Below are 24,862 nucleotides of genomic sequence, written 5' to 3'. Positions count from 1 at the left end.
ATAACTAATGATGTTAAGCATTGTTTTGTGTTCTTATTGGCCATTTGTATATCTTCTTTGGAGAAATGTCTGCTGAAGTTCTTTGCCCATTTTTAAATTGAGTTGTTTGTCTTTTTGTTGTTGAGTCATAAGAGTTCATTATATATTCTGGATATTAAATCCTTTTAGCTATATGATTTTCAGATATTTTCTCTCGTTCTGTGAGCTGTCTTTTACTTTCTTGTTAGTTCATTCAATCACAAAAGTTTTTAATTTTGGTGAAGTTGAAGTTATCTGTCTTAAGTTTCGTGGCCTTCACCTTTGGGAGTTTTTGTTTGTTTTGCAACTTGAATTTTTATTTTTGCTTTTTTCATTTTACTTTTTAATTATTTTTAATAAAAATTTTATATGTTTAAGGTGTACAACATGATGATATATATATATATAATGATTACGACAGTCAAGCTAATTAACATACCTATCTCTTCACATACTTACCTTGTGTGTGTGTGTGTGTGTGTGTGTGTGTGTGTGTGTGTGGTGTGAGCATCTCACTATAATGTCCTATACATAATACTGTATAATACTATGTATAATGTATAATACTATACGTGAGGTAGTAAAATATGACATGAAACTGGATAGTGATAAGTTAAAGATATATGTAGTATAATCTCAAGCACCTGAAGTCTACTCTTGTAGCAGATTTCCAGATATATCACATTTTGTTTATCCGTTCATCCCTTGATGGCCATTTGGGTCATTTCCATCTTTTGGCTGTGAATAGTGCTGCTATGAACGTTTGAGGACAACCACCCTATACTTAACTACCTATTTTAATTTTTTTTTGAGTACACACCTAAGAATTTCTGGGTTCATCTTTGTTTTGTTTGTTTGTTTGTTTTCATCTTTGTTTTTGAGAGATATTTTTCCTAGGTAAAGAATTCAAGGTTGACTTTTTTTCCCTCTCTCTCTCTTTTTCAGTACTTGAAAGATGTTGCTCCACTCTCGTCTAGTTTACATTGTTTTTACCAAGATATATGCTGTCATCTGTACCTTTGTTCCTCTCTAGGTAATGTGTCTTATTTTTCTAGCTGCTTTAAGATTTTCTTTTTTTCACTAGCTTTATGCAATTTGATTAAGATGTGGCTTGCTGTTGTTTTCTTCATGTTTCTTGTGCTTGAGATTTGTCAAACTTCTTTTCTCTGTAAGATCATCAAATTTGGAAATGCTTCAGCCGTTCTTTCTTCAAATGTTTTTTCTGTCCTACCCTCTCTCATCCCTTTGGAGACTCCATTACACATATATTTGGCTGCTTGAAGTTGTCCTACAATAGAACAAACAATGTTCTGTTCAATTATTGCAGCCTTTTTTTTTTTTTTGCCTTTCCTTTTGAATAGTTTCTCTTACTAAGTCTTCAATTCCACTAAGTTTTTCTTCTCCAATATGTAATCTGCTGTTAATCCAGTACACTATGTTTTTCATCTCAGATATTATAGTTTTCATTTCTAGAAGTTCAATTTGGATCTCTTTTGTATCTTCCAGGTCTCTATTCAACCTTTTCAAACTTTATTTTCTTGAGCATATGAAATACAGTTTCAGTAACTGTTTTGTTATCCTTATCTAGTAATTCTGTTATTGTGTCATTTCTTGATTGGTTTCAATTATATTGATTTATCTCATATATAGCATATTGTCCTGCTTCTTTGCATGCCTATAAGTTTTTATAAGCTTATTTCTCAGACATGATTAAGTTTCTTGGAAAACGTTTTGTCCTTTCAAGTCTTGCTTTTATAAACAAAGAAGTGTTCATCTTAAGGCTAATTGTTTTCCCTACTGCTGAGACCAAAGTCTTTCAGTTACTATACCCCATGTCCTGTGAATTAGTAAGTTTCTTACTTTGGCTGGTGGGAACAGTACAATTCCTGGCCTGTGTGATCTTCAGAGATTGTTCCTCCTAATCTTTTCAGTGGTTCTGTCTCAGTCTCTTGTAGCTTCTTTGCACACATGCACTGTTCAGTGCCCATGTGAATACTCAAATTTTAGTGTTCTTTCTCTGTGCAGCTCTTTTATTCAGCACTCTGCCATGTGAACTGTAGCCACCTTAAGTTCTTCTTCTAGCAGCACTCCTTAATTCAAGGAGTTTGGCAGGCTCTGCCTTGATTCTCCCTCCCTGCACCATGGCCTGGAAACTCTCTCCATGCAGTAAACTGGAGCAGTTGTGGGGCTGGGCTCACTTTGTTTCCCGTGTCTCAGGGGTCACTGTCCTTCAATGCTTGATGTCCAGTGTCTTCAGAGCATTGCTTCATTAGTTGGCCCAGTGTAAAAGAGAAGAAAGTTAATTGGCTTCCTTTTTTGTGCGTAGGTATATGCCCACCTAATTCTCAAGAAACCACCAAGTTAGTTAAGAGTGTCGATGTGGAGTTTATTAAATAGTAGAAAATCTAGGCTAAATCGTAAATTATGCCACATTACTACCAACAAGAATTGGTCTTCCTTCACCTCCTTACTCCAGATTCTTGCTCTTTCTCTTTCTAGTCATTCAGTAAATATTTATCAAACTCCCACTATATTCAACCACTGATAAACAAAGGCGGCATGGTCTTGCCCTCTTAGGGTATACACCCTTTTTCACAAAGGCCTTGTCCTCTAGTGTAAGCAGTTACAGATTTATCTGTTATAGCTAACTTAATTTTAGAAAACTTATTTAGAAAAGGACATGCACAATCTCAAGTGACCAAATGGATTGAGTTGCCTTGAATTTTGTACTTAGGAGGCACTTAATGCAATCCAGGTCATTTGTTACAAAAGTTTAGATTGCTAGATTTTTTTTTTTTTTTGTGGGGTGTGCAGGCCTCTCACTGTTGTGGCCTCTCCCGTTGCGCAGCACAGGCTCTGGACGCACAGGCTCAGCGGCCATGGCTCACGGGCGTAGCTGCTCTGTGGCATGTGGGATCTTTCCAGACCAGGGCACGAACCCGTGTCCCCTGCATCGGCAGGCGGACTCTCAACCACTGCGCCACCAGGGAAGCCCTAGATTTTTTTTTAATAGATCTTTATTGGAGTATAATTGCTTCACAATACTGTGTTAGTTTCTGTTGCACAACAAAGCAAATCAGCCACATGCATACACGTCCCCATATCCCCTCCCTCTTGAGCCTCCCTCCCATCTTCTCTATCCCACCCCTCTAGGTCATCACAAAGCACCGAGCCGATCTCCCTGTGCTGTGCTGCTGCTTCCCACCAGCCAACTATTTTACATTCGGTAGTGTATATATGTCAATGCTACCCTCACTTAGCCCCAGCTTCATCCTCCCACCTCGTGTCCTCAAGTCCATTCTCTATGTCTGTCTCTTTATTCCTGCCCTGCAACTAGGTTCAGCAGTACCATTTTGTTTTTTAGATTCCATATATATGCATTAGCATACAGTATTTTGTTTTTCTCTTTCTGAATTCACTCTGTATGACAGATTCTAGGTCCATCCACCTCACTACAAATAACTCAATTTCATTTCTTTTTATGGCTGAGTAATATTCCATTGTATATATGTGCCACATCTTCTTTATCCACTCATCTGTCAATGGACATTTAGGTTGGTTCCATGTCCTGGCTATTGTAAACAGTGCTGCAGTGAACATTTTGGTACATGACTCTTTTTGAATTATGGTTTTCTCAGGGTATATACCCTGTAGTGGGATTGCTGGGTCATATGGTAGTTGTATTTTTAGTTTTTTAAGGAACCTCAATACTGTTTTCCATAGCGGTTGTATCAATTTACATTCCCACCAAGAGTGCAGGAGGGTTCCCTTTTCACCACACCCTTTCAAGTAATTATTGTTTCTAGATTGTTTTTAAAAAAACAAGAAGTTTATTTAAACAAACAGATGCTTGACTTGAAGGGAAAACTATCTAGGATTCATTTATTTTAGAGTAATTTATCCCTACTTAAAGACAGATTGCCCTGCATGTAACAGCTACGTACAAAAAAGTTATAAAATTGTCCTTGGTTTTACAATGATAAATGAAAAACATTAAAATTCTCCAATCGAACAACGTATGCAAGAATTTTTATGTTCTTTTTTTGTGAAACAGTGAGAGCAAAATATCTTACTGGAATATAAAGATAAGAGCAGGGCTTCCCTGGTGGTGCAGTGGTTAAGAATCCACCTGCCTAAAAAAAATAAAATTAAATTAAATTAAAATTTTAAAAAAATTATAAAAAATAAAAAAAGTTAAAAAAAAAAAGAATCCACCTGCCAATGCAGGGGACACGGGTTCGAGCCCTGGTCCGGGAAGATCCCACATGCTGTGGAGCTACTAAGCCCGTGCGCCACAACTACTGAGCCTGCTCTCTAGAGCCCGTGAGCCACAACTACTGAGCCCATGTGCCAAAACTACTGAGCCTGTACTCTAGAGCCTGTGCTCTGCAACGAAAAGCCACCACAATGAGAAGCCCACGCACTGCAATGAAGAGTAGCCCCCACTCTCCGCAACTAGAGAAAGCCCACGCACAGCAACGAAAACCCAATGCAGCCAAAAATAAATAAATAAATAAAAAGATAAGAGCGGATGAGCATGCCACTAATGGAGAAAAGGGGGTATCTTCACAGAACCAGTATTTTTCCCCATTCCATCTCCATTTGATGTCAATCAAAACATACCGTTGGCCATTTAGTTAAAAAAAAAAAGCAATATGCTTGTGCACATATACCAGTTACTTTATGTATAAAAATAAAGGAATGGGGAAGGGGAAAAATGAAAGAATAGAGAAACTATACTGTAGTAGCCAGGATGTGGTGGAACCAAATTGCTGTTTTCTAATTGAGAATGTCTTCTTGGTCTGGAGGAACAGAACTCTGGAGTAAAGTAGCAGGTTCCCTTTTTAGTAGACACCTCCTGTCTGCTGCTGCAGCACATCAATTGTATCTTCAGCCTCCATTTCCAGCTGCAGGTGTGTCTGTTTCATTGATTGGCTGCCCGTCAAATTGGAATCTGATCTGACTCATTGACAAACCCTGTCATTCACAATAGGCTTTCATTAGTTTACTAAGTGGTGTATGCCTCTTAATCTTCAACTGCACCACGGAACCATCCTGCCCCGTCACCTTCAAATTAATACGATCGTTGTTCTCAGTCTTGACCCCTTCCTTGGACTTTTCATCGGCCACGGCGAGCGCCGGAGCCTCCTCCGCTGCCGCTTCCCCAAAGAGGTACCAGGTCCGCACCGAACGCGCACACAAGCAGCACCAAGAGGGCTGTTTCTAGATTTTTTGATGATGGCCATTCTGACCAGCGTGAGGTGATACCTCGTTGTAGTTTTGATTTACATTTCTCTAATAATTAGTGATGTTGAGCATCTTTTCATGTGCCTTTTGGCCATCTGTATGTCTTCCTTGGTGAAATGTATACTTAGGTCTTCTGCCCGTTTTTTAACTGGATTGTTTGTTTTTTTGATATTGAGCTCCATGAGCTGTTTGTATATTTTGGAGATCAATCCTTTGTCTGTTGTTTCATTTGCAAATATTGTCTCCCATTGTGAGGGTTATCTTTTTGTCTTGTTTATGGTTTCCTTTAGATTGCTAGATTTAAGAGAGACTTCAAGATGCATAGGTAGAATAAAGTAGATCTATATGTACTAACTTTAAAGAACATTCATACTATCTTGATAAATTTTTTTAAAAGTAAGATTGCAGAATAATATTGTGTTCCTCCATTTGAGTTTTAATGTGTGTGTGTATGTGAGTGTGTGTGTAGGGGGTAGGGTTGTGTTTCTGTTAAAACATAGAGAAAGGGCTTCCCTGGTGGCGCAGTGGTTGAGAGTCCACCTGCCGATGCAGGGGACACGGGTTCGTGCCCCGGTCCGAGAGGATCCCACATGCCGCAGAGCGGCTGGGCCCGTGAGCCATGGCCGCTGAGCCTGCGCGCCCGGAGCCTGTGCTCCGCAACGGGAGAGGCCACAACAGTGAGAGGCCCGCGTACTGCAAAAAAAAAAAAAAAAAAAAAAAAACGTAGAGAAAAAGTTTAGAAAACATACAACTGTCATGCCAGGGGCTTACAAGTACCATTATTCACGCATTATGAATATAAAATCAGCTTTATTTGATAAACTTACAATCAAAGAATTAACAGAGCATACACCATCACCCAAGTTATCTTCCCACAGATAGGTGTGCTTAGGCGTAGCAGAGGAGGTCTGGATGCACCACATAAAGGGATCTGATAGAGATCCCCAAACACTGCACATTTAAAGTGAAAGAGGGTAGGGTGACTGTGTAACAGTGGAAGAGGGAACCTGTAGAACTTACCGCCTATCAGCCTATTCTAGTAGTAGGAAGTGAGCCTCCAGGACCATCCATGTCTGTCTCTCTGACATCAAGCAGTGGTACCACTGGGATTGGGAGTAGAAGCGAGGAACTAATTTTCACCGTATGTTTTTTTTTTTTTTTTTTTGCGGTTCATGGGCCTCTCACTGTTGTGACCTCTCCCGTTGCGGAGCACAGGCTCCGGGCGCGCAGGCTCAGTGGCTATGGCTCACGGGCCCAGCCACTCTGCAGCACGTAGGATCTTCCCGGACCAGGGCACGAACCTGTATCCCCTGCATCGGCAGGCGGACTCTCAACCACTGCGCCACCAGGGAAGCCCCTGTATTTTTTAATTGTTGGGATTTATTCCAACTCACATAAGATTTTTCAAAGGCATAGATTTGGCAACCAATGCATTATCGAACTCATAATAGGTATAAAATAAATGTTGATTCATTAGCTTGATCATTGACCTAACCCATCCACCAAACATAGGTAGATTTATAAAGATTATGAAAATAAGTGGCAAAATTTTTTCTAATGTATCTGTAAACAAGGATTACATTCCAACAATATTGTTTGTACCCAAAATCTAACTGCCAAGTAAGTATATACATACATATACTTGGAGACCCATACATACACACCTAAATGTGCTTATGATGTATGCATGAAAATACTTGGAGTGATGCACTCCAAAAGAAATCATTGGTGTTGGTTATTATTGGAGAGGAGGTACTGAGGTTCTAGGATGGATGGAAGAGATCCTTTCAGTTAATATTCCTCCTCTGTAGTTTGAATTAGTTACTGCATGCATGTGGTATTCCCTCTCTCTCTCCCTTTCTTCCTCACCTTCTCCATTTCATTATCAAGAGCAAGTATATTAAAGGAATATGGAAATGTTACAGCATCCCAGTAAAGGGATTTACTATAGGAAAAATTCAGAAGCATCTAAAAACATAACATGTGATTTGAAAGCTTCAAGACTGAGAAAAGGAGATAGCAAGGGTATCTAATGTATGCTCAGACAAGGAAAAATTATGTGGCAGAAGGAGTTCGTGCTTTATGGAGTCTTTGTAATACTTGCCTGTGTGTTCTAGTATCTACTAGTGACTTTGGGAAACATGATTTCCACAAACATAGTAAACATAAGTATCTAGATGAGTAAAACATTTGCCTCTGTCCTTTGAGTTACCTGACGCTAGTAATTGCAGGGAGTGTTCTGCCAGCATCCTTAGTGAGCCCGGTCCCTTGGAAGGAGTCTATAGTACACACAACTCCTACAGCCCCGCCTCAGCGTTTTAAAGGAGGATATTCACATGCCAACCCCAGCCCTAAAACTTCAAGGTCAGCCTTTCCCACCTAATTTCTAGCATTCCATTGGCACAATAAAAAACTCCACTATTTTATGTACTAAAGAGTAAAAGCGGGGATGCTGCCAGTTAAACTGTGATGCAATGCTTTATTATCACTTTAATTTTAATTTTAGGCAAACATTCCTTTAGTCTTTAGGCAGTGATTTTTATCATACATTACACAACTTTTTCTCTATGCTTTTCTTCTAACACAAGCTTTGTTTCAATGCCAAATCACGTTGTAATCTTTATGAAGACACTTTAAATGGTGGCTAAACTCAACCTATGAAGGATTATCCATACTCAGAACTCAATTGAAATCACAGTATAAACAGCTACGACCAAATTTCTTCATGTGCAAGCATGTGCAAGCATGACTTTTCCTATGAAAACCTTTCCATTTTCATTTCATAGGAAAGGTGGAAAATAGTGTGATTTATTGGGTCCCATTGCCTCCCAAGGTGTTTTCCTGAAAACTTGTTGATACATAAAATTCCTTTAATAAAGAACAGTGCTTTTATTTCACCATTAGAAATACAAGGCTTAAAAAGTAAACACTTGGATGAGGTACTGTGTTGCCTACAATTTTTTAAATTTAGCAAATGCAGTTTAATTCATCAGTCCATCAAAAGTCTTTCTTCCAACCAGAACTGTCCTCCCTACTGTAGATCATGATTTCCTATTTTAAAATGTCCATTGCCTCCCAATGTCCAGATTCTTTAGCATGGCATAGAAGACCAATTTGACCCTAACCTACTTGTTGTCTTCATTTTCTGTTACCCTCCCTTCCCCAGGCCCTTGCTTGCAGCCTCCTTCTCCGCCAGGTAATGTGTCTTTTGCTCCTGCCCCACCACTTTATTATCCTGCTACTTCTCAGTCTCCTTCGTTTCCTTTTGTTCCTCTGTTCCGTAACTGTCAGCGTGCCCCCGAGTTCTGTCCTGGCACTGTTTTCTTCTTACTAAGATGCACGTCTTACCTCATCTTGTTCCGTGGCTTCAGCTACCACCCGCAATAAATCTTTTTGTTTTAACCTTTTTTTACTAAGTCAGTTGTGTATGGGCTAAGTATAGATAATCTTAATTCAAAGAGTACAGAAGGAGTATTCAGCAAATACCAAGTCCTCCCCGCTCTTTTCACATCATCTCTGAACGTCTCTCTAGTCAACCTCCTGCGTTAGTGGTACTGACTGGGTACAACCTCTTATACCATCTCTCATCTGAATTATTTTAGTAACCATCTGTTCCGCCTTACTCTATTCTTTAAGCCCTCCACCTTGTTGCCAGAGTGCTGTTTCTAAATATAAATCTGATTTTGTTTCTCCCACAGTCAGAGTTGTTTGTTTCCTAAGAATAATGATATATAAGACCGTCCATTATCCAGCCCCTGCCCACCTACCCAGTTTCATCTTACATCACACACACACACACACACACACACACACACTCACTACACCATGCTCCCTCCATACGTAACTACTTGTCCTTTACTTGTAATTCTCCAAGCACTCTATGCTATTTTGTGTCTCCATGCTTTTGCACATTCTGATGTCTGCCCAGCACACGCTTGTCTAAATCACAGATACTTGTCTTTCAAGATCAATTTCAAGTAATCACCTACTCTTTTAAGCCTTTTCTGAACCCCAGGTAAAAATGACTTATGTATCCCCATGATACCAAATATACCTATATATACACACACACACACACACATAATTGTTGACATGGCTGTCTATAAGCTTTATAAGGGGAGGGACTCTGTTTTTATTGGTCTGGGTATTTCTCCCATTTAGTACAGTTCTTGTTTCTAGTAGGTAGTAAATAAACATTTGTTGAAGGATTAGTTTTGGGTTTTTATGGGACAAAGTATATTAAAGTATTGAGGTATACTAGAATGAACTTGAAGCAGAGTGGAGATCCCGACCAAGAAGGCCAAAGAATGACAGTGAAATCAGAGCTGCTAATCAGAGAAAAAAAGAAAACCTTATAGTATCACAGACTCTACCACATGCTTTCTGTTATATATGGAACCAGAAGTCAGTATATGTCATCTCTACCCACCACCACCATGAAAAAAAATACTCCAATTGCATGGGATCCGTAGAATCATCAACCTTTATTAAAAACACTGGGGAGTTTTTTCTTTTGCTTTGTTTTGTTTTAGGGTGAAAGGGAAATAAAACCAATAGCTAAGATGAGTAATAAAAAGATATAATAAAGGTTAAGAACGTCTTACATGTCTGTAGCACTTAAATGTTGCTATATTCACTTACCATTGGATTATGAAAGCCATGGGCTTTCAAGTAAGGCAGACTGGCTTACATGACTCTAGGCAAGTTATTTATCCTCTGTAAGCCTCAATTTTTCAACCTGTAAGGTGGGAATAATAATACTGTATATATGTTTGCCCCAAGAATTAGAGATAACCCAATCTAAGATAAGCATTTAGCACGCTGACATGTTAATCACTCAGTAAATGCTGACAGTTTTGTTGTTTGGTTGGTTTTTGTCCTATATGTCATTATATTTCACCTGGCCATGGTATTGATGAAATAAGTATTTTATTAATAAAGGTGGCATTTTTTAAAAGAAATAGTAGTTCCAGAATTGGAGTAACTTATGCTTATTTTGCCTATATGGAAATATTCAGAGTGAACCATTCGAATGAATTTTAACACAATATAGTAAGATTTGTTAATGATAATTAATTTCTATGAAGACGTACATGGTATTAAAACTGCAATTCTAAAGAGTAATCAGTTGCTCTTCTCAAATGAAAAAGTATATATATATATATATATATATATATATATATATATATATTTTTTTATGGTACGCGGGCCTCTCACTGTTGTGGCCTCTCCCGTTGCGGAGCACAGGATCCAGACGCGCAGGCTCAGCGGCCATGGCTCACGGGCCCAGCCGCTCCGCGGCATGTGGGATCTTCCCGGACCGGGGCACGAACCCGCGTCCCCTGCATCGGCAGGCGGACTCTCAACCACTGCGCCACCAGGGAAGCCCGAAAAAGTATATTTAATTGCATACAAACTTAGCATTTTAGGAGAAGTGTGCAAAACTGCATATTTTAAAACTAATAAAAACTTCAAATTAACCAGAATTGTTCAGTTTAAATTAGAGAACATGAATTACTGATAAAATTCAACTAATTTGTTGAATCATTATATAGAAAAGCAAGAGTTAAGCAATAATAATATGTAATAAGATAATTAAGATAAACATTATTTAACAGCACTGATAACATAGTCTTTATTACAAATATTTAAGTAAATACTTTATTAAAATCAAATTATGTGAATAGATAATAATAATAAAGGCTAGCAATTTTGAGTGCTTACTTAATACTAGTGGTACTATGGTGTGAAACCATAGAAATGTTCCTTGAGCTAACTGAAATCTTCAGAGTGTGAGACCCATGAGTTTCCCAGCCTCCCAGGCTTCCTGAGGCCTGAAAGAAGTTCTTGTGACTGAGTGGACTTCATTAGATTGCCAAGTGTATCAGAGAAGAATCAGAGAATCAGAAAAGTGACTCAAATGCAAAGTCTATTCAGTTCATTCAGGTTCCTGATGGATATGCTGTTGGCCTAGTTAGCATATTGAGTACTGAAACACATGGTCCCTTCACTCTTCAGATCTAAAATTTTCATTTAGTGATCAAGCCCTCAGAAAACTGGCTACAAAGTTGACCTGAGACTGATTTGGATTTGGACTGATTTGAATATAAATCTGGTCCTTTATAATTAAAGATGTAACTACCACCTGGACAAATAGCTTTCATATTTTTTTGACCATGACCTGTAGTAAGAAATGCATATTACATAGCAACCCAGTACATATGTATGTATGTGTATTTGCTTGTGTGTGTGTGTGTGTGTATATATGTATATAGGTATGTGTGTGTATCTGAAATGGTTTTCCCATCACAGTGAATACCCTTACCACGTGTAGCACCTTCTATTCATTGCTATTCTGTTCTGTTTCTTTTTTCTTTTTTTTAATACTGCTTGCAACCCACAAAGTGCAAACACTTATCTGGACAGATATGTAACACATTTTTTTCTCCTTATGGAAGCCTTCTTGAGAAATCAGTTTAGGGGTTGAAAAGAGAAGAAAGGTGAAAAAGTAAGAAGGAGTAAAGCATGTTAGAGAGATAGGGAGTCATCTGGTGTGACTGTCGTATAAAAACCTGTAATGCTTCCCAGTTGTATGTATCCACCATCTCCAGGAGCAATGCTAATCTAATCTCTCATTTTGAATTAATAGTGTCATGGTGAAGCAATTGTTAATATGTTTCCATATTTTTGTCCTGCCCCTTTTCAATCTGTTTTTTCAGTTTGTTCAAGACTGCCCCTTGAACAATCTTGAACAAATTTACTGTGGTATCTCCCGTTGGTTGGAATTAGTACCATTTACAAATATGAATAATTTCAGTCTGTAACTCTCCTCCAAATTATTTATAATTCATATGTATGACCATGACTCAGAGAACCCCACTATTTTCCTTCTTTATCTAGGGAAATAGTCAGGCTTCATCTTCACAAAAAGGCAACCCTCTCATTCCATGGTGGTTCCCTTCTTAAAATAAATCTTGTTTTACACTTTACTGAGTTTTTTTGAAGGCCTTATATCCATGTTTTAACATTTTTATCACTAAATCACAGACATTATTCTTGACAAACTCCAATAAATAGCAGGATTTTCCATTATAGAAACCATGTTACTTTTCCCCCAAATAAATTTGTATCCCTATGGCTCTTCACACAAGAAAGGACTATGTAGGAAAAATTTATGAAGGTAATGTTATTGTAAAATGTCTTAGTCTATTCCATGTCATTTAACACAGCCTAGGAAATAAACCATTTAGGGACTTCCTAAATAGTGCAGTGGTTAAGAATCCGCCTGCCAACGCAGGGAACATGGGTTCTAGCCCTGGTCCAGAAAGATCCCAAATGCCACCGACCAGCTAAGCCCGTGCGCCACAACTACTGAGCCCGCGTGCCACAACTACTGAAGCCCGCGTGCCTAGAGCCCATGCTCCGCAGCAAGAGAAGCCACTGCAATGAAGAGTAGCCCCTGGGCTTCCCTGGTGGCGCAGTGGTTGAGAGTCCGCCTGCCGATGCAGGGGATACGGGTTCGTGCCCCAGTCTGGGAAGATCCCACATGCCGCGGAGCAGCTGGGCCCGTGAGCCATGGCCGCTGAGCCTGCGCGTCCGGAGCCTGTGCTCCGCAACGGGAGAGGCTACAACAGTGAGAGGCCCGCGTACCGCAAAAAAAAAAAAAAAAAAAAAAGTAGCCCCTGCTCCCCACGACTAGAGAAAGCCCGCGCTCAGCAATGAAGACCCAACACAGCCAAAAATAAATAAATTAATTTTTTAAAAAAATTAAAAAGGAAAAAAAGAAATAAACTAAGTAAGTGACTTTGTCAAATGTTAGGTAGTATTTATATGAAATTCAGTCTTACAGAAAATATTTATTGAACACCTACTATGTGCTGGGCATTGTTCTAAGCCCTGGGAATAATCAGTGGATAAAACAGACAAAAATTCCTGCCCTTTGGAGCTTATGTTCTACTGGGAGGAGAAACAAGGATTTGTTCCAAGTAAAATATATTCTCAATTAGAACTTAAGTTGTATGAAGAAAGTAAAGCAGGAAAGAGGATAGCGACTGTTGCTGCCTGTAGTTCTAGCCAAATGGGCACAAGAAAGGCATAAAATGAATGCCATGGTTCTTGTATATCTTCTGAAAGTGACCAAAGCAGCAAGGTAAGTGGCTCTAGCTTGAAAGTCCCACAAGAACAGAGGTGCCCGGGTAGAAGCAATCAGATATTTTTATCATGGAAGAATGGCTATGAAGCATATTTCTTTGTGGTAAATTGGCCACATTTCTTTACTGTTTGTCTGTGCGCATATACATGCAAGCTTTTAGTCCACGTTCTTTATTTTGGGAATAAAGGGTAAAGGAAAGGAATTCTTATCTCTTCGCATTTTGGGCTAGTCTTACATAATACTGCTTTCTTTTCTGTTATCAAGAGGCAATGATGAATATTGGCGAAGCACGTGATACTGGAGCCAGACCCACTGGGTTAAAATCTCATTTTTGGTAACTTACAAGTTGTAAAAGTTGGATAAGTTGTTTAACCCCTCTGTGCCTCATTTTCCTCATTTGTAAAATATTAAGTTCCAAATAAAATGTTTTATTGAAATTTGATCAAATGAGTGGATTACTTTTAGTTTTGAAGACAGATTGTTTTGTAACATTTAATACAGAAAAAAAAAAACAGAAAAGCAAGGCAGAAGGGGAAAAAGTAACTTTTAAAAACAGACAAAGACATTCTGAAAAGACTACTTACTGTATGGTCCCAACTAAATGACATTCTGGAAAAGGTGAAACTTATGGAGACAGTAACAAGATCAGTGGTTGCCAGAAATAATAGAGCTACAGGGGATTTTTAGGGCTGTGAAAATATTCTTTATGATATAAACAGTGGATACATGGGATTACGGTTGGTCCTCCATATCCACAGATTCCACATTCACGGATTCAACCAACTGCAGGTCAAAAATATTCAGGAAAATGTCTGGAAAGTTCTAAGAAGCAAAACTTGAGTTTGCTCACACCAGCAACTATTTACATAGTATTTACATTGTCTTTGCAACTATTTACATAGTATTTGCAATTATTTACATAGCATTGACATTGTATTAGGTATTATAAGTAATCTAGAGATGATTTAAAGTATATGGGAGGATATGTGTTGGTTATATGCAAACACTATGCCATCATATATATTTTTTTAAATTTATTTATTTTATTTATTTATTTTTGGCTGTGTTGGGTCTTCGTTGCGGCACGCAGGCTCTCTCTAGTTGCGGTGAGCGGGTGCTACTCTTCGCGGCGGTGTATGGGGCTCTCACTGCAGTGGCCTCTCCCGTTGCGGAGCATGGGCTCCAGGCACGCAGGCTTCAGTAGTTGTGGCACACGGGCTCAGTAGTTGTGGCTCGCGGGCTCTAGAGTGCGGGCTTAGTAGTTGTGGTGCACAGGCTTAGTTGCTCCGTGGCATATGGGATCCTCCCAGACCAGGGCTTGAACCCGTGTCCCCTGCATTGGCAGGCAGACTCCCAACCACTGCGCCATCCAGGAAGCCCAACTATCATATTTTATATAAGGGACTTGAGCATCCTCGGATATTAGTATCCATGGGGGGTCCTGGAGCCAATCCCCTGTGGATACCAAGGGACGAGTGTACATTTGTCAAAACCCATAGAATATACAGCACCAAGAGTGAACGCTAATGTAAACTGTGGACTTCTGGTGATAATGGTGTGTCAGTGTAGGTTCATTAATTGTAACAAATGGTGATGACTGTGGGGTTGTGGGAAGGCAGAGAATATGTGGGGCTCTCTGTACTTTTGCTCAATTTTGCTGTGAACCTCAAACTGCTCTAACAAAAGAAAAAAACAGAGACATGAAAGAGAATGAAATCTGAGAACCACAGAGAAAAGATAGGAGGAAAGGAAAGGAAGGAGTAGGGAAGATGTTAGTGACTCACTTTTCTGTGAAGGTAACTGTGGCCACCTTTTGTCACTTGTGCGATTTGGCAGTCCTTAAAGCTATTTTTGTTGGTAGCAGGAAAATACCCCCAGGAAAGTAACATTGTCTAGAGAAAAATTAACTTCTTGACATAGACAACAGAACTTACTTTTTTGTAATGTTAAGAATTTGGGAGAGACTTCCTTTTCTCTGTGTGTCTGTGTGTATTTCATGTGGTACATCACTCCTTGTGAAGCTAGTGTTACATATTTTATGGATGCACACTATGTAATGTGACTGGACATGAGGAATAATTAAATTGTTGATGGGTGATAGTTTCATAAAGATTTAAAGCGAAGAGGCTGTTGGAACAAACAGTATTCATAGGTAATATGTGACATAATCAAAACACAATACCAGAAATTGCCCTTAACGTGTATAAATTATCATTAATTATTGTCATTCTGTCTCTTATTTTTTGAGGTTCTGATGTAGGATTATATAGAAATTAACCTTTTTATTTTAGTAATGATGAACATATATTTACCATACAAAGGTCTGATTCATTACGTGGACAAAACATTAACTTTAATTGTAGTAACAGCTCTGTGTCTAACCTTGCCAAGTGCTTAAACCAAGATGTCTTTGTTATAGTTCATTCTGGAAAAAAATTCAATTACATGGATCCAGGACAATATACTAGAATTTATTCTTTAAGCCATCTTTTTAAAGGTTCACATACGAGGTCATATGAATGTGTGTGTGTGCGCGTGTGTGCACCAAATGCCAGCCACCACTGAAGAAAAACAATGACTTATTTATAAATTATATTCTGTTTACACATCAAACAAATAATATAATTGTTTAAACTTTTTCCCTTACTGGTGTGCCTTGATAATTCATAAATGACTATAATTTTTTTCTTTCAAGAGCTATTACAAATCACACTATAAATCCCTCCTTCCCCATCAGCATTGTTGTACAAGTGAACCATATTAAAATGAATTTCTCAGGGGCAACTTTGAGGGGGAAAGAAATTTAAAGCACTTGAACTTGAAAATTCCATTCTCTGACGCTAATCACCGGTCCTTCCAGCTCTCCCAGTCCTTCCAGCTCTACCAGTCCTTTCATTCCCAGTAAATCTGTGCTTTATTTGTACTCATTAGGAGTCCCAGACTCATAAACTCTTCGCATTTCCAATCTGTCAAGCCCGTCCTGGCTCCACTTTGCCCCCTAACCCAGCCTTGGACCTTATCAACCATCTGAGCACTACATTCATGAGCACTCGCCATTGCTTTGTTGCCAGATTCATCCATCAGGCTTTTCTTGACATTCCCACCTTTAGCCTAGTATCTTACAATCAGGTAGTTACTCTATCAACATTTAATGAAAGGGAGGAGAGGAGAGAAAATTCTTTGATTCTTTGTTAACGTACTGAAAATTTCTTGTGGAAATTTGTTACTTTTGCTGCTTGGAAGCATAACAGATTCATGTTGTTGAACATCAACAAGGCCCTCATTCCTGTTGCCCGGTATTTTTATTTTTCTGTATCTATCCTATTTCCCATTATCTTTATTGCAGGTCACTTCCACTTCCCCAAACCATCAATTCCATCATATATCTTTTCATTATTACAATTAAATCATCTAAATTTATTTTCCTTGAGTCTTTTTCACCCAGGGATTTTTTAGTCTCTTCCCTTACTTTTTTTCCCCTGTGGTCCCTCTTCAACAAATGAGCGCGAGTGCGCGTGTTCGTGTGTGTGTTAACATACATAACTTTCAAAACTTAACCGTTCTCTCTGTTCTTAATTCCTTCTGTTCTCTCCCCTCTTCCTTCAGCTATGCCCTTCCTCATTGATCACCAATGACTTCCTAATTGTCAGTATTCTCGTCTCAGTCCCCTGATCTATCTGTGGCATGACATTATAGATATTATAGATATTCTAGAAATTTTGTCCTCTCTTTGCTTTGCAACACCGTTCTCCCTCATATGACTCTTTAGTCTTCTTAGCTGATACAGTCATCTTCTTCTAGACCTGGAATGTAGGTGTCCCTCATTGTCTGCCCTTTGCTCTGTTCTTACACCTCAGTGGTGGTTCTCAAATGTTAGTGAGTGTAAGAATCATCTAAGATTTTTGTTGAAAATGCAGGTTTCTAAATCCTGCCCTCAGAGATTGTGATTAAGTAGGTCCAGAATGAAGCCCAGGAATCTGCATTTTTAACAGGCTAGTCTTGTGACTCTAATAAAAGTGATACAGAAAAGAAATAATCCTCTGCCGTCCTATGTACTCCTGTGACTTCAGTCATCACTTCCACGCTGATTACTTTCAAATATTTTAACATCCTCCTCTCATGAATTTCTCCTTATTATCTGGACCCTACTCAGGACCAGCGCAGGGCTGACAGTCAATGAGTATGCGCTTGCTTTTGGTTATTAAAATAATAGAATATTTGCACAAACACTTGTAAAACAGATGTTGCCCTCAGCCCACAAGTGTCATTCTGCCACCACTATCCTGTCTGTCCTGGTCCCTCTCCTAAGATCTTCTAGACCTCCCCATCTTCTGGCAACAAAAAAGTAACACCTAGAACCACAGAGTTTCTTCAGGATCCTGCCCCAGTGCAAAGGCTGACATCCTAATTGGTTGACTTGTATCCATTAAATATTACCCCTGTTGAAGATGATGATGTCATTAACCATATAGGGACCTAGGAGAAGAAGCCAGCGTTAATGGAGAGGATGGCAAATTCAGCATGTGAGATGGTTTATGTGCAGTACTTTTAAACCTACTAGAATAGTTGAATGGAGTGGCCTATAACAAGTCCAAGACCACAAGAGCTGTGCCTTCCAAATTGGACTGATCATCAGAATCTAAGGCCCAACCCTGAGAAATTTTGATTCACTGGGACTGGGGCAGAGCCCAGAAATCCGCTTTTTAACATTTCCCCCAGTGCTTCTGATGATTGGCTGGGTTTGAGAACTACTGCTGTGGACTGAGAACACAGAAAAGTAGTACCAAAGTATTGCCCCCTACTGGACCTCAAATAGGCATTTTCCATTCCATGGCACAGTCGGAAAGATCAGGCAACAGGATATGTGGGTTTTTCAGCACAACTAATTACCACTACTAGAAGGTGTCACTTGTATATATTTTATACACAGAAAGCAACTCAATGTTAAATTCCATTCAACAGAATGCGTTTTGTCCCTGGTAAGGAAGAGTACCATTTCTAGGAGTTTCTTCGAAAATAAACTCCACAAGAAAAAAAATCCCACTTTTAGGAAAAACACAACAAATTGTAGTCACCTTCATATGTCTTTTAACTTTAAGAGAACATATGTATTATAATCAGGTGTTGCTTTTCTCTGAATCATGTGTACAGTTTACTGAAACAAAGGAGAAATAACGATTCTATAAAATGTTGTATCATGGGTTTGGTCCTGCATCATTCATTACGTATATGATTCCTGAGTCACTAATTACTAAGGCTTTATAAGGAAAAGATTACTAACAATAGGCAAAGTGAGCGATTGTGAAACTTTTTTTAATACTAATGATTATAGTTACAGAAAGCTTTTTTAACCATATTGGAGGAATTAAATTCTGTTAAGTTACACTGATTTCAAAAATAGATATTAGCATCACTTTTCACTGAAAAATGTACGTGTACTTTTCCCTGAGGAATTAAATTAAATTGGGGGGATTTAGAAGCTCACAAGTTTATAAAGAAACATTCTTAAAATTGACAGCACTATAGAAGTTTTATTATCTAGAGAGAGAAGTTTGTAGGTTGTATAGTAGAAATACATTCTGAAAGTAAGGCTTTTGACCCTTAATTTTGTTATAATACTAAAACCTAATATATGTAATTGCTGTAATGAGAAAAAAATGAACTAAAATAATTAAGACTAATGCCTGCTGTTATATTTTTTATGTAACTGAAGTCAGGTTTGATAAGTTTAAACATGGCTCATTCTAGACTACAGCTGACTACAATTTGAAAATGCCCTTAGTTCTTTCCTACACCACCCAATCCCCCCACATGCACCCTGGGCTATTCTGCACTTCGAAACACAAAACAACTTGCCAGTTCAGTTTATTCAGTTAGGGTCAGTTCTGTAAAAACAAAGTCAAGGCAATTGTTTGATTTAATTAACTAGTGAAACTGGTTGTACAGGTAAGTAGGACTTAGTTTTATTTTTGTCCAGCTGCATATTTGAATGTTCATAAAGTAACTTAGTAGAGTAATAAGATTCCAGTGACATTGTAATAGATTTTAAAGAATGATTACCAAAGCAAGGAAAAAGGACACTAAAACCCAAACCATAGAAAATATTTATGGTATTTTTTTCTTTATGGCTCTCCTTTCACTGCAATGAATTGTGTCCAAAAAAAGTCTTCTTTCCTTTCACTATTCATTTCTTATTCTTTGAGGAATTTTTTTCCTGGGCTATACTTAATGCAGCCATAACAAAAATGTCTAGTATAATTTAGATGAATAGTTTACATAGCTTTTATAAAGTGGTCCTCAAACTGTGTGCAGATATCCTCTAACAGTTGGTCAGCCACCTCTTGGCTTCACTTTCCTCCTCACCTACCTGGACCTCATGGTTGATCATTTTCACAATGAATGTTTCTGCCTTTGATTCTTTCTGCCTTCCTCTCTACCTTCCACTATACCCATCCTGCCCTTCTCTCCACCTTCAGCTTCGAGGGTGCTAGTAACTCATTATTTTTTTTTCCCTGTGAGAGGGAGACCAAAAAACTTGCAGTGCTACAGACTTCCCTGGTGGTGCAGTGGTTAAGAATCCACCTGCCAATGCAGGGGACACAGGTTCGAGCCCTGGCCCGGGAAGATCTCACATGCTGCAGAGCAACTAAGCCCATGTGCCACGGCTACTGAGCCTGAGCTCTAGAGCCCATGAGCCACAACTACTGAGCCCATGTGCCACAGCTCCTGAAGCCTGCACGCCTAGAGCCCGTGCTCCGCAACAAGAGAAGCCACGACAATGAGAAGCCCACACACCGCAACGAAGCGTAGCCCCTGCTGACTGCAACTAGAGAAAGCCTGCGTGCAGCAACAAGGACCCAACACAGCCACAAATGAATTAATTAATTAATTAATTTGTAAAAAAAATTTGCAGTGCTAAAATATATATGTTTAGATCTTAATTTGAAGAAAAAAATGTATAGAACTTGTAAATGTAGTTTATTTGAGAAGGAAATAGAAATCATTTCTTGTCCTAGAAAAACAGCATATCTTTAGCCTCAAACTCGTTAGGGGTTGTAAAGGAAAGAGGAAAAAAATTTTTTTCATATAAAAAGCTAGAAATTTTTTGTCAAAGAACATTTAAGTTCATAAAGCAGGAATTTTATAATTTATTATTCTGCATAATAAAATACTCCCTTCCCCACCCCCTCATCCTTATAATAATAGATATCCACCACTTTTGTTCTTATTGTTCAGTTTTTGCGTATCCAACTTTAGAATACCTTTTTTGAGAACTTACTATATACCAAAGTAGGGGCCTCCTGATACTGACAGTGCTGTGTTTAGTCCTGTTCTAGCATACATTTCATATTTGCTTAGGAGAAAAAGAGTAAACACAAAGAAACAAAAAGAAAACTAAGGTTGGGACTTCCCTGGTGGCCCAAGGGTTGGGAGTCTGCCTGCCAACGCAGGGGACACGGGTTTGAGCCCTGGTCAGGGAAGATCCCACATGCCGCGGAGCAACGGAACCCGTGCACCACAACGAAGAGTAGCCCCCGCTCGCCACAACTAGAGAAAGCCCACATGCAGCAATGAAGACCCAAAGCAGCCAAAAATTAATTAATTAAAAAAAAAAAAAAAACACTTAAGGTTGGTTGAGTATATAAAATGATAAAGTCCTTTAGAAAGAACTTTGGTCTTATGTGTCAAGAGTATTACATAGTTATACCCCTTTAACCTTAGTGCATCTTCTGTTCTGAAAAAATTTAACAAACAAAATATTAAGAAAAAACGTCTAGGGACTTCCCTGGGGGCGCAGTGGATAGAACTCTGAGCTCCCAATGCAGGGGGCCTGGGTTCAATACCTGGTCAGGGAACTAGATCCCACATGCATGACGCAACTAAGAGTTCACATGCCACAGCTAAGGAGCCAGCGAGCCACAACTAAGGATCCCACGTGCTGCAACTAAGGAGCCCTTCTGCCACAACTAAGGAGCCCGCCCAGTGCAACCAAATAAATAAATATGAGAAAAAGATAAAACATCTACAATACAAAACTAGTTTGTTTTAGCATTATTTATACTAGTCAAAAATTGATAGCATCCTAAATGTTTACTAGTATAAACAATGTAATTAAACTCTAGCACATTGGCTTACTAGACAGTTTTGTAACCATTAAAAATACAAAAATATAAATGAAGGTATTCTAACAGCCTGGAAGAATGATTATGATATAAGAGAAAGTAAAAAAGAATAATATAAAGTTGTACATAGTATACAACATAGTATATATACAACTATATACATAGTATACAACTGTACTAAGTTGTACATAGCATATTAACATTGAACAATCCCGAAAGGAACTAAAATAATTTCATTTATAAAATAAAATAGAAATAAATTTGATCAAAGGGGAGAAAGACTTGTACACTGAAAACTACAAAACATTCCTGAAAGAAATTAAAGAAGACCTAATAAATGGAAAGACATCCCAGGCTAATGGATTAGAAGACTTAAGATTGTTTTTTGGTTGGTTGGTTGGTTTGGGGGTTATTTTCTTGAATTTTTTAAGTTGAGGTATCATTGATTTACAACATTGTATAAGTTTGAGGAATACAACATAGTGATTCACAATTTTTAAAGATTATACTCCATTTATATTTATTATAAACTATTGGCTATATTTCTTGTGGTGTACAATATATTCTTGTAGGTTTTTTTGGCCACTCAGCTTGTGAGATCTTAGTTCCCCAACCAGGGATTAAACCCGGACCCTCAGCAGTGAGAGCATGGACTCCTAACCACTGGATCGCCAGGGAGTTCCCACTTATTTATTTTATACCTACTAGTTTGTACTTCCCCTACCCCTCTCTTCCCCCTCCCTCTTTTCCCTCTTTCCACTGATAACCACTAGTTTCTTTTCTATATCTGAGAGTCCTTTTCTTTTTTGTTATATTCACTAGTTTGTTGTATTCTTTAGATTCCACAGATAAATAACATTATAGTATTTGTCTTTCTCTGTCTGACTTATTTCACTAAGCATAATACCCTCCAAGTCCATCCATGGTGTTGCCAATGGCAAAATTTCATTCTTTTTTATGGCTGAGTAGTATTCCATTGTGTGTGTGTGTGTGTGTGTGTGTGTGTGTGTGTGTGTGTGTGTGTATACCACATCTTCTTTATCCATTCCTCTGTTGATGGACACTTAGGTTGCTTCCATGTCTTGCCTATTGTAAGTAATACTACTGTGAGTATTGGGGTGTGTGTATCTTTTCAAATTAGAGTTTTCATCTTTTCTGGATATATGCCCAGGAATAGGATTGCTGGATCATATGGTAGTTCTATTTTTAGTTTTTAAAGGAAACTCCAGACCGTTCTCCATAGTGGCTGTATCAATTTACATTCCCACCAACAGTGCACGAGGGTTCCCTTTTCTCCACATCCTCTCCAACATTTGTTATTTGTGGTCTTTTTGGTGATAGCTGTTCTGACAGGTGTGAGGTGGTATCTTACTGTGATTTTGATTTGCATTTCTCAGATGATTAGCAATGTTGAACATCTTTTCATGTGCCTGTTAGCCATCTGTATATAGAAGACTTAATATTGTTAAGATAGATAACAGTACCACCCAAAACAGCTTACAGATTCAGTGTAGTGTGTATCAGAATCCCAAAGGCATGTTTTTGCAGCAATAGAAAAACCCATTCTAAAATTCATGTGGAATTTCAGGTGACCCCAAATAGCCAGAACAATCTTAAAAAACAAAAGTTGAAAAACTCAGATTTTAAAATTTACTGTGAAGTTACAGTAATCACAACAGTGTTGTGCTGGCTTAAGGATAGACATATAAGACTGATGGAATAGAATAGAGAGCCCAGAAGTAAATCTCACATATATGGTTAATGGTTTTTCCAGTAAGGTTGCCAAGACCACTCAATGGAGAAAAGACAGTCTTTTCAACAAATGGTGCTGGTAAAATTGGATATCTATGTTGAAAAGATTGAAATTAGACCCATGTCTTACACTATATACAAAAATTAACTCAAAATGGACCAAAGTCCTAAATTTCAAAAAGAAAGGTATAAAACTCATAGAAGAAAACATAGGAGAATATCTTTATGACCTTGGATTTGGCAGTGGTTTCTTTAAAATGACACCAAAAGTATGGACAACAAAAGAAAAGTAGGTAAGTTGGATTTCATCAAAATTAAAAACTTTTGTGATCCAGAGGGCAGTATCAAGATAGTGAAAAGACAACCCACAGAATAGGAGACAATATTTGCAAATCATACAGCTAATAAGGGCTTAATATCCATAATATATAAAGACCTCCTACAATTCAACAGCAAAAAAAAGAAAAAAAAAGACAGCCTAACTAAAATATGGGCAAAAGACCTGAATAGACATTTCTCCAAAGAGGATATACAAATGGCCAATAGGCACATAAAATAACTTTGTTGGCGAGGATGTGGAGAAATTGGAACCAAGTGCATTTCTGGTAGGAATGTAAGATGATGCAGCCACTATGGAAAACAGCTGGCAGTTCCTCAAAAAGTTAAATATAGAATTATCATATGACCTAGCAATTCCACTCCACTCCTAGGTAGATACCCAAAGGAATTGAAAACAGGGACTCAAAACAGATATTTATACACCACAACATTGGTCACAATAGCCAAAAAGTGGAAACAACACAAGTATCCACCAACAGATGAATGAATAAACAAAATATACTATAAACATACATTGGAATATTATTTAGCCATAAAAAGGAATGAAGTTCTGATACATGGTACAACCTGGGTGAACCTTGAAAACATTACAATAAGTAAATTAAGCAGACAAAAAATGACAAATATCATATGATTCCACTTACATGAGGTATCTAGAATAGGCAAATACATACAGACAGAGAGAATAGGGGTTTCCAGGAACTGGGGGATAAGAGGAGTGTTTTTTGCTTAATGGGTATAGAGTCTCTGTTTGGGTTGATGAAAATGTTCTGGAAATAGATACTAGTGATGGTTACACATCAAGAATGTACTTAATGCCCCTGAATTGTACACTGTAAATTGGATAAAATGGTAAATTTTATGTTGTTTATATTTTAAACATAATTGTTTAAAATTTTAATTATACATAGTGATTTAGGTACATAAATTATACATAGTGGTTTAGGTACATAAGTAAAGATGGAAGGGAATATGAAGACATGAAAAATTACTAAATTATCATGTGATTATATTATTTTGAGTAGAAATAAAGTTCAAATAAAAGTTTCATTTTTAGCTAAAGAATAGTTATGTTGATTAATAATTTTTAAAACCTTCGAATTTATACAGGAAGAGCTTTTCAGAGTAATTCATATAAGGGAGAGTTGGTGTGCTGTATCTGTGCTAGAACATTTCGAACAATTTTAGGTTCTTATAAAATTGTCTAGATTTTAATGAAATCTGTTTTTCT

The 24,862-nt window shown here is 38.1% G+C and overlaps 1 protein-coding gene and 1 pseudogene across 8 annotated transcripts in view; one reads left to right on the top strand and one right to left on the bottom strand.

The window, feature by feature from the left end:
* The window catches only part of PIBF1 (progesterone immunomodulatory binding factor 1), a 226,777-nt gene that overhangs the window by 152,538 nt on the left and 49,377 nt on the right, over positions 1 to 24,862 (top strand). The window contains exon 15 of one of the 8 annotated variants that reach the window (XM_022577056.3): positions 964 to 24,860. The exons of the other annotated variants lie outside the window; for them this stretch is intronic. Within the exon in view, the coding sequence (XP_022432764.2) occupies positions 964 to 1,299 (336 nt within the window). The 3' untranslated portion in view covers positions 1,300 to 24,860. Of the gene's footprint in view, positions 1 to 963; positions 24,861 to 24,862 lie in introns of those variants that run through there. 8 annotated transcript variants of the gene reach the window in all.
* LOC149746843 (small ubiquitin-related modifier 2 pseudogene) lies at positions 3,873 to 8,618 on the bottom strand (annotated as a pseudogene).

The sequence above is a fragment of the Delphinapterus leucas genome, chromosome 18, assembly GCF_059928025.1.
Source record: "Delphinapterus leucas isolate spDelLeu-1000000601 "Yukka" chromosome 18, BTC_Dleu_Yukka2, whole genome shotgun sequence".
Classification (NCBI taxonomy): domain Eukaryota; kingdom Metazoa; phylum Chordata; class Mammalia; order Artiodactyla; family Monodontidae; genus Delphinapterus; species Delphinapterus leucas.
This window is presented reverse-complemented; position numbering and strand designations above follow the sequence as displayed.